General features: G+C 36.6%; 1 protein-coding gene across 1 annotated transcript; it reads left to right on the top strand.

Annotated features, from left to right (window-relative positions):
* Positions 1-44: 44 nt before the first annotated feature.
* tmprss7 (transmembrane serine protease 7) lies at positions 45-10,888 on the top strand. Its single transcript, XM_039667033.2, has 18 exons — positions 45-333; positions 2,032-2,233; positions 2,614-2,744; positions 2,832-2,899; positions 2,987-3,180; positions 3,356-3,391; positions 4,489-4,717; positions 4,819-4,943; positions 5,017-5,129; positions 5,236-5,342; positions 6,453-6,589; positions 6,755-6,862; positions 7,493-7,600; positions 7,679-7,795; positions 9,011-9,209; positions 9,316-9,584; positions 10,269-10,405; positions 10,564-10,888. Exons 1-18 carry the CDS (start codon positions 265-267, stop codon positions 10,720-10,722), a joined length of 2,508 nt encoding a protein of 835 aa, XP_039522967.2. The 5' UTR covers positions 45-264; the 3' UTR covers positions 10,723-10,888.
* Positions 10,889-11,033: the final 145 nt, after the last annotated feature.

Below are 11,033 nucleotides of genomic sequence, written 5' to 3'. Positions count from 1 at the left end.
TGTTTCAACATTTTCTATCTTTATTCAAAGAGGTTGAATGCATCTATAGGATAACTGAACACAGGGCTCACTGTCTGCACACCTGCCAGGATACAGTTACACACTGTTAGGTGGAAACGAAGCTGCTCGTGTCGTTTGCCTTTATTCCGCTGCTCACATTCACGTCGTGGTTACAGACAGGTATTTTAGGGAAAACTGTTTTAACAATGCAGGGTAGGCCTACCAGCATTTGAGATTACCGGTCCAAATGAATGACTGTATGCCATGGACACTGCGCGAGAGGAAGGTGGGAAGGGGAGCGAGGATGATGCGGCCCGGGAAGACGCCACAAGTGTGAGTAATTAATACTTTGAATATCACCATGGTAAACCTAGATAAACCAAAATAACAATTTTTGTTATAGTATTCAATAGGCACTTAGTAAAAGCCTCTTGAGTAATTGTTATTTTCTGAAAAATCTATCTTTCAAATAAATAAACAATGTTTATTTAGTTTAGTAGCCTATTTTGATACAAAACTAAATGAACGTTTTTTTTATGTGGTAAGTTCTATAATTTTATTGTAGTTGTAATTTCAGTAACTAAGTTATTTTGTATGTATTTTGTTTGTATTTGTATGTATTTTGTCAGTATGGTGATTTCTGTGAGTAAAACCATTTTGACCTCTTGGGGCGGCTGTGAAGTTATTGGTTTGACATTTCTAGCCTAAGCCTCGAAAATAATAACTTAACGATTTGAATAAAGCACATAACTGCATGAAAGTGGGTTTATCTCAATAGTCTATCATAAGAATGAACATAAGTGATCGCAATTTATTTGTTGTAACCTGCCTCGATGGATTGCAAACTGTTCTTACTATGCTTAACTTGGCGAAAGATTGGGACCGTCTACAAAGCAGGTTCTACTAAAAACGTCCAATGACTCTGTCAAGTGTACGCAAAATATATATATAAAAAATTAAGTTTGCTCCAAGATTTGAAGAAAAAAAAATCTATCTGAGAACATTGCTCTCTCTCTCTCTCTCTCTCTCTCTCTCTCTCTCTCTCTCTCTCTCTCTCTCTCTCTCTTTTTCTTTCTTTGTGACAGGGCCATTGTACGTTTTTCTTATCGTTTACATTTTGTAGATAGTCCCCATGTAGGGTACTGTACCTGCTATTTTTGTACATCAACATAATTTTTGAGACATTTCGAAATTAAATTAAATTTTAACGCTTGATTGTTTTTGAATAATATTTTAGCTTTATTTTCCTCGGAAATACCGTGTTACCTCGTTGTAAATTAAATAAGGCGAAAGAGATGGGATGACATCATGTAAATAATGCATGACTGAACAACCTCAATGAACGCGAGAGTCATTTGTGATGGTACCGAAACAAATGATTCTAACTTACCTTTCAGAAATATTTATCCTCGTCTGGTAAATTTCTTGCAAAAAAAAAAAAAAATCTATATTCATACGTTTTGTAAAACCCTTAAATGCATGCATCTAGTTGATGGACAATAGAGATTGTGGTAATTGGTTGTAATCATGTATTATGGGAGAAATGACTGAGGCAGTGCCCATGAGTCATTGTGAACTCAGAGTTAGGTGGATTTTGTAACCCAGTTGGATCTCTCTCAGAATTACTGAGTGGCTTTACCATGTAACTCAAACCGCTCAATGCAATAATATCTGTTTGTGATAAGACCACACAACACACACCTTAAATCCAAAGCCACTGATTCCCCACTCATTCTCCATTTGAGCCAATTAAAATGTGAGGCCGTCTTTTCTGTTCAAGAAATGTAAAACATCTGGAGTCCTGAAATGACATCAGCACTTTAGTGGCAGAACATTTATATAATCTTGTTGTGACTATTGTGTAATAAAATTATCAGAAAGTTACTGATGAAAGTTATGATGGTACTCATGATGATGCAAATTACTATAATCCAGGTAGGTCATCACACTTGACTCTAACAGTGTTTGCTTTTTTCACCAGTGTGTCTTTATTGCATCAGGTCAGAATGTGATACATACCTGTGGTTTCAGGTAGCTGACGTGTCCGTGGAAGTGGCTACGGTGGACGCAACTCTTAATAAACTATGCAGAAGATACAACAGACGCAGAAGAAGAGCAAAAAAGCCAAAGAAGAAAAACCCAATATTAGATCTACAGAATCTGGCCATCCTCATTACAGTGGTGGTGTTCGTCATTGTGGTGATAATGTGGTCTCTTCTGTGGGTTTTTATATGTAAGCTCAACAAATACACTCATATACATACCCTTGTGAAAAAGAAGTGCACTTTATTGTATTGTGTAGACTTGTACTTACAAGTAATCCAAGTATAATAATCTAAGTGTATATTTAGAAAAAATATATGCGCAGATAATATTAATGAAATGAACGACCACTTAAGTGTACTCAAAGTCAAAGTACTGTTTCTTAAACACTTTTAAAAAGTGCACTTTATAATAATGTCAAATTAAATCATTACATTCAGGTAGTACTTAAAAGTTTATTTTAAAGTAAATGATTTCCTTCTTTTAAAAGTATGCTTTTTCACAAGGGTATACAAAGTTATGTCCACATGCTACATCATTTAACTGAAGTGGACACTATGTATTTTGTAGTCCGGCGAGAGAGCAACAGTGGTGTTTATTTTGCTGGTATGTTCCGTGTTGCCAACGTGGAGTTTATACCAGAGTACAGGCATGCTGACTCGAGTGAGTTTGTATCCATGGCTAACCGCGTACAGCATGTGGTGAGTGACACAGCAAAATATGTCATTGGAATAAAAGGCCTTCAAAAGCCATTGTCAACATCACTTTAATATTTATCTTCCAATAAGATAACCAGCGTATACCGAACTTCATCGGTGTCCAGACTCTACAAACAAACCGTCATCTCTGATCTGAGGTACTACTCTGCTAGATGGATTTACTTCATTAGGTCAATTGAGATGGTTACATGTCACATGGTTACAATTACTTCTCACCCCATCAGTAATAATAATCAAGGTGGTGTACTGGTGCATTTCTGGATGATCTTCGTGGTGCCGCACCTGAAGACTCCAGCAGTGTGTGAGGAGTGCTTGAGTGCCATCCTCAGGGACTCTGTGCTTATGAGTCTGAAGAACAGGTCTTCAGTGGGCTTCTTGCAAGGCCTGCCTGTGGACATCGACTCCATTCTTGTCAATGGTAATCTTAGCCACTGTTACTCCTTTTTTAGCAAGACTCTTATGAATAACTCATTTTACACCATGTTAAATGTTGTGTGCATGTTTCTTGTTTTTTTTTTTTTTTTTTTTTTTTGTGAATTTCAGCTTCAGAAGCATTATTATGATGAATTTATTTATGTATATTGTCTTCCCAGTTGCTTTACGCTCGGATTACACATCAACAGCTGTGGGTGAGTCAGTCAAGACCAGACAGATATTTAAGTATGACCGGGGTTTTGTGCAATTTAGAACTGAATTGAGAAGCCTTTTAAATTTCAGCTTATTTCTAGAACTTGACTTGAATTGAATTTACATTATAGAAAATTTGAACCTTAACGTACATTTACCATTCAAAAGTCTGGGGTTGGGGAAAAAAAAAAAAAAACGTTTTTGAAAAAAGAGTAATTTATTCTCATCAAAACTGTATTTATTTGATCAAAAATAAAGTAAAAACAGAAATATTGTGATTATTTTAAATTGTAAAATTTCTATTTTCATATATTTTAAAACTTATTTTATTCCTGAAATTTCAGCATCATTACTCCAGTCTTCAGTGTCACGTGATCCTTCAGAAATCATTCCAGGATTTTCTGCTCAAGAAACATTTCTTATTATAATGTTGAAGTTGTGCTACATAGAAAGATTATTTTATACAAAGAAAGATTAAAAAACAGTATTTAAATGACTTCTACAAAATATTTATGAATCTTTTGTAAATTTACTGTCACGTTTGATCAATACACACACATATTTCTTTGTTTCATTAATTATATGTCGTTTTGTGGACTATGGTGTAAGGGCATTTCCTACATGCTCTAATTTACTCTAGTCTTTAAAATGAAGCAATGGATGTCAATATTTGTTTTTATAAAAGCAATTATCAAATTAATTGATTTAATTATCAATTACATCTTAATTAAAAACTTTTAATGGTGGTGTTCAGTGTTTTGACAGAATTTTATAGTTGACAAAATATACGTAGAGAAAAAATCTTCCTTTCTGGAAAGAAATGTTTTATTAATATTGTATTTATGTTTAGCAAGTTGATTAATGTAATTTGTGAAAACTGGAAGTAACTGTGTTGAGTTTCTTTGAATGGCAATTCAGTCAATTTAACTTATATATTTCAAATCCTGTATGCAAATTCAATTCAAATTTACAGCTATAAAATTCTGATTTTTCCCAACCCTACAACAAACACCTTTTAAATGTGAATTATTATTATTAACAGAGTCTTGTTTCTGTAAAATGTTTGATGGGTTCTGTAATCATCTCTCTGTGTGTGTAGGCTCTCAGTGTGTGGATAAGCTGTACGCAGGTGTTCCTGATGTGAGTGTTCCCCTCAACGTGTTCTCTTCATGGGGAAGCTTGAGCTGCTACATCAAACTGACAAGTGTTCCAGGGTCAGTCGTCCGACTCACTGTGAACAGCTTGAGTATTGACCCTAGTGACTGTGTCTATGATTCCCTCACCGTGTATGACGCTCTGCTCCCTATGAGAGGCATGATTCTCTACAGGTTTGTCAGAAAAATCTTGAAGTCAGTCTTGATTGGGTTGGGGAAACGAAGGACAAAATAATCTGAGATGATCAGTGTAATTCTCATGCATTCTCTTCAAGGTTTTGTGAATCAGTGTCAGCCCCAATCTCATTGGTCTCCACCTCCAATGTCATGCTGCTCTCATTCAGACTCACACAAGGCAGAAAGATCTTCCGAGGATTCTTCCAGGCTCTCATGGAGGAGCGTGAGTCCTTCGACTAAAGTATCTGTATGTTTGTGTCTGGTGATGCTGAGCCTCTTTTGTCTTTCCCATACAGAGTGTATAAATATGATAGCGTTACCCGCTGGCCCAGGTGATGCTGGAGTGATAACAAGTCCATTCTACCCCAATCTGTTGCCCCGTCAGTGCTCCTGCTCCTGGATGTTTCAGGTACTGCACCCAATCGAAAGCGTTTTTATTTATTTTATTATGTGTAGAGATATTATCCACAGTATTTGCGTGACAGAGTGTTTTTTGTTGGCTGTTGATGTATCAGATGCCCAGCAGTGCTCTGGGTGTAGCTCTCAGGTTCCAGAACTACATGCTTAAACTAAAAGACTTGCAAAACTGTGAACACGGCTGGTGGAAAGTCAATGAGATTATGTAAGTGCTTTGTCAAGGGTACATTTCACCTCATTTCTGTGTCCGTTATCTTTAGGTTTTCTTTTCTTTTATTTTTTCTACTTTTTATTTCTTATAGGAATAGTTAAGTCATTTTTTTACTCACCGATCGCTATGAAACGGAAGTTGCGATAGTCTTTTCTTCCCTATTGTGACGTATAGCCGAGTTAAATGGCTTCTTGAACAGGAAAAAATTTAAGGCGCGACTTGATTTTGTCCATCAGGAAATTATTGGATCGTTGGATAATTGTGGTTTGCTAGAGTGCCGAAGTTACGACGTCTCTCTGTAGGCCAAAACGCGGAAGTGAGTTAGCATTTTAGCACTACCGGTTCCCTCGCTCTGAAGTCTATTGGATTTTTGAATGGGTTTTTACTAAATCGCCTGAAATAAGGTCTGCGGTTAACAAAGCCTCTAAATATTTTCACGTTTTGATCTATGACATAAAACACACCAGTTATAACCTGCTTGTGGTTTTTTAAACTTTATATAGGCTTCAAAATGTATACATTTTGGATTAACTTGTAAAGATTATCTTGATAGACAAAACGTGTAAGGGTCACAACTCTTTGTTGAACACAGATCTTATTTTTTTGCGATTCTCCAAAAGTCTATGGGGAAAATGCATAGCTTTTCGATCGAAGGAACCCATGCGCCGCTAGTTTCCGAGTTGCCGTACAAAGTAACGTCATCACTTCGGCACTCTATTGCTGTGATGTCATGTGAGCGACAGGTTATCCCGGCCTTCGCGCCAGTAAACACATCATCAGAGAAGAGATGTCACTTCAAGAGAGGGAAGTTATTTTGATTAAAGGTTATGAGAGCGCATGAATTTAAAAAAAATAAAGATGGATTCTCTTTTTTGTTCAGCAATAGTTCCCACTGACCAAACACCAAAAAAAGGGCCATAAAAAGGGTCCATAAAACACAATTTGTCACACATAAGAAGTTCAAACAGGTTTAGAAAGACATGATGGTGAGTAAATAATGACTACTATAAACTATTCCTTCAGTGTTGACAGTATGTGATATTTATCACGTCTGATATTCAACGTTTGTTAACTGGTATAGAAATAACTGTGATTGATTTACAGATATTGTGGAAATTACATTGACCACTCAACTGTCTTCCGTGTTCCCGCTCAAAAGCCTGAAGTGGTTTTCCGCTGCAGTTCACGAAGTGCTGACCAACCCTTCAGTGCCACTTACAGCAGTTACAACATCAGTCAGCGTAAGAACAATGCTGCTGAAACAAAGGACATGGAGAACAAATAGTCCTTTTTCTTAAGTAGTACAATCTGACTTACGAGCAAACTAATGATATTTATAATTGTATGCCAGTAAAATGACTCATGGCACCAAATGGGTGTATTCTGGTCTTGTTTGTTTCTCCTAGCGTGCCCAGAAAGTCACTTCTTGTGCTCTACAGGCCTGTGTGTGGAAAAGTCCAAGCGCTGTGATGGATTGGATGACTGTCAGGATGAGAGCGATGAGATTTTTTGTTGTATGTAAACCACAAAATCATGTAATCCAAGTAGTTCTACTATAGTAAAACATGTAACAAACTAATATACTCTATAAGCACTGTTATGAACCTGAAATGCCTCGATTGTAGTCTTGAGTTCTCTTCCGGGAATATACATGTCACAATATTCCTAATTTAAATAATTCCCGCACAAAGCATTCACAAAAAGGTGCGAGGCCAGGTTTAGTTGTGTTAGCAGTATGTTGAGACTTGCACTTAAGGCGCTTGAACAATTACAACACACTGGTCTTGCTGACCAATCAGAAGTTATTGGGCTTCATAGAGTGCTGCATATATACATCTATGGGTGCTGCAACAATATAAGATATTTGAAAATAATGTGATTTATGAACATTTAAACATGATATCCTAGTCTAGTAGTCCCCAAAAACAAAATCAAGACAATTTTAATTAAAATGCTGACATATTTTTGAATTTATTTGTAGTATTAGAGGTACATATCAGCTTAGATATTAGGAGGATCTTTGAATGTTGTCTTAAATGCAAGAGAGAAAGGTTGAGAACTGGTTTACAACAATATCTCTGTATTCCAAAATAGTATTCATGTGAACATTCAATATTTTATTGTGTGTGATATCTATCTGACAGCTAAACCTCCTAAAATCTGTGGGGGTTCGTCCCCTTTGCACCCATTATACATCTGTAATGGAGAGATGGACTGTTCCAGTGGTAAAGATGAGACCAACTGTACTCAAGGTGATGTGAAAAGTATTTAAAAAAATTCAAATTTAAGTCTCAATTGTTTGTACAGTCATTAATGTGTTGGTTATGCAGAGACTAGCTGTTCTGGAGTCAGTTACCAATGTGACAATGGAGCCTGCATTCTTAAGAAAAATGCAAAATGTGATGGCTTACCCGACTGCTTCGACCGCAGTGATGAGAAGGACTGTGGTGAGTTTTACAGTGGCAACATCCAAAAGCATCATGTTACTCATTAGATTGGTTTGTAAACTAGTCCAACTCGAAATACAGTTTATGTCTGTTTGAGTTTTTCTTATTCGTTTATTAGTAATCTTTTATTCTTAAATTCAACTATTACTAATAAAATCTCCTTTGAGCCAAACTATCAACAATATGGTAGCTTCAAATCCACACAAGGAATCAATACGGAATCAATCTGACTTCAAATGTATTTCGGTCACAGAATTAAAAATAATATACGCGAATCAAAGAATTAAAGACACATCTTACATAAAATGATCAGGTTTTTTGCTCTCGCTGGCATTTTTTGCTTGCACTTTTAGCCTACTTTCTTCCTGCTCACGCTTCGATTTTCTTTGCTCTCCAGAAAACGCATTGGATTCATTTGAATTCTGCACAGAATGCTATATTTTAAAGCGATATAGAGGAGATTAAGAGAAACAGCGGCTTTTCTGAGCTCAACCACTCTGGCCGAGCTGTGAACGTAAACGCTATTGGCTGTTTAAAAAAAGAGGAGGAACTGTTCAATATGTCCAGCCTTGTGTTCCTGTTTCATCAACACATTGAATAAAACTCCACATTTCAAGGCACTTTAGTGGCCTTTAAGATTCACAATGATGCTATAAATTAATTAAGTTTCACATCCTTCAAAGAGACTCCAAAAGTTAATTTAGGACCACCATTTTATGACTTGCCAGCCACTCAACCTAAAACATCCTCCTTATACTATGATGATATTGTTGCTGTTATTATGATCTATTGACCTTTTTACAATGGTTGTCTTGAAACTATGTTTGGTAATTGGTGTGTGTTGGAGTTGAATCAGAGGGAGATTACAGGAGACAAGCTGAGCTTTGTTCATGGTTCATTCTCTTTCTAAACGCTCTCTGGTTTTATTGGATTTGGCTCATTAGATGCTCCTGTCATGATTGAACAGTTTATGCACTATCAATGTTTGGAATAATCAAAGCTGAGTTTTCAGCAGTCTTCAGTGTCACATGATCATCAATCATTCTAATTCATTTTTCAATTATTGTTCCATTGAAAATTCTTTTGACCAGTGGTAGTGTACACACCTGTATCAGTGTACACATTTATACATCCTTACGTAGTCATTTTTGATGGCTGTACACTAACACACTTTTTTATCTGCTTGTGTCTTATTTGTTTCCATATGATTTGTAGCCTGTGGCAATCCCACCCCTTTAAAGCGCATATTTGATAGCGCCTCCCCACAACAGCGCATTGTAGGTGGGATCAATGCGGTGGAAGGAGAGTGGCCGTGGCAGGTCAGCATGCATTTTTCCGGTCAGCTGTATTGCGGAGCATCGGTCCTCACTGATGAGTGGCTCATTTCTGCAGCGCACTGTTTTAGCAAAGAGAGGTGAGGAACGTCAGGTAGACCTAAACTGTTGAATATCAAAGTTATACTATCAGGTAAGTAAACCATGATATTTCTTAATGCAGTTTGAGCATGTGTGATTTTACAGGTTGTCAGATCCACGTATGTGGATGGCTCATCTGGGCATGCTAAACCAGGGGAATGCCAAGCACGTGGCTGAGATCCGTCGAATTGTGGTTCATGAATTCTACAATGCAAGAAATTTTGACTATGACATTGCCCTCGTGCAGTTGAAGAAGGCCTGGCCCAGCAGCCTAGAACAATATATCAAGCCCATCTGTCTGCCGGCCCCTTCTCAAACCTTCACTGACGGGCACCGCTGCTGGGTCACCGGTTGGGGTTACCGTTCGGAACAGGGTAAAGAGCTCAAAAAACAATGTCAGATGGTGTAAACTACTGTTCAAAAGCTGATTGAAAAGATTTAAAAAAAAAAAAAAAAAAAAAGTTTCCTGTGCTTACCACACTGTAAAAATATTTTCTTTAGTCAAATCAACTTAAATCATTTATTTAGTTCAGATAACTTAGTATTTTGAGTTTCTGATGATTAAATCAATCTCCTTCATTGTATTAACTCACTTTTTCCAGTTCAATCAACTTAAAATTTTAAGGCAACCAGGTTACTTAATTTTTTAAGTTAAACCAACAATATTTTTTTATTTGATTGAAAATACAGTAAAAATTGTAAAATTTGAAATGGTATTACCATTTAAAATCTACTTTATTCTTTTTTTAAAATGCAATTTATTCTTGTGATGAATTTTCAGTATAATTTCTCCAGTCTCTCACATGATTTATTAATAGTATTGACAACAGTTGTGCTGTTTCCTATTTTTGTGAAAACTTTGATGAAAAGACCAGTTGTTATTTTAAACGGAAATCTTTTGTAACAGATTAATGTCATTACTGTCACTTGCTGAAAAAAATATTCAGTCTTACAGACCCCAAACTTTAAAATAGGAGAGTAACTAGAAAAATGAAATCAATTTTAAAGGTCTATAATAAATTACAATGAAATAGCATATTTTTCCTCTGTTTATACAGAAAAGGTGCCACCCACAGTATTGCAGAAGGCAGAAGTTAGCATTTTAAGTCAGAGTGAATGCAAGAGAAGCTACAGCCCCGTGTCACCTCGCATGCTGTGTGCTGGCGTGGCCTCAGGAGAACAAGATGCCTGCCGGGTGAGGGGAGATAACAGGCATTGGACTTGGTCCTGCCTCATGAACCAAACATAAGCTTAGCCTATCTAATTTCAGAGCATTATTAAAGTACTAACCTTTCTCGTTGTTTGAAGTGAGCTGTCTCTTTGGATATTTACATAAGCAGTTTTTGATTGCAGGGGGATTCGGGTGGTCCTCTGTCCTGTCAAGCACACGCAGGCAGCCGCTGGTTTCTGACGGGTATTGTGAGTTGGGGTTCCGGCTGTGGCAGACCCAACTTTCCCGGAGTTTACACCAGAGTGGCCAAGTTCATAGATTGGATCCAAAGACATATTTAAAATGCAAAGCCAAGTAAATCCACCTTATAATTCAGTCTGTAACTTAACTCATTTAAAACAAGCCATTTTCACCTAAACAACAACTAAATGTGTTATTTAATGGTCATTCAATCATGTAACACCATTATAATACATTTGTTTTGAATAATAAAGTTATTGTTGGTGTTTTTAAGTTTAACATGTATACTATATATAATACACACAGACACACACATTTTATATTAAATGTAATATAATAGTTTGTAATATAATATACCATTGGTGCCAATGGTTCTACGATCTACTTAGGCTTAGTTGCCTATACTGTTTCA

Source organism: Pimephales promelas, chromosome 22 (genome assembly GCF_988280905.1).
Source record: "Pimephales promelas chromosome 22, fPimPro1.hap1.1, whole genome shotgun sequence".
Lineage (NCBI taxonomy): Eukaryota > Metazoa > Chordata > Actinopteri > Cypriniformes > Leuciscidae > Pimephales > Pimephales promelas.
This window is presented reverse-complemented; position numbering and strand designations above follow the sequence as displayed.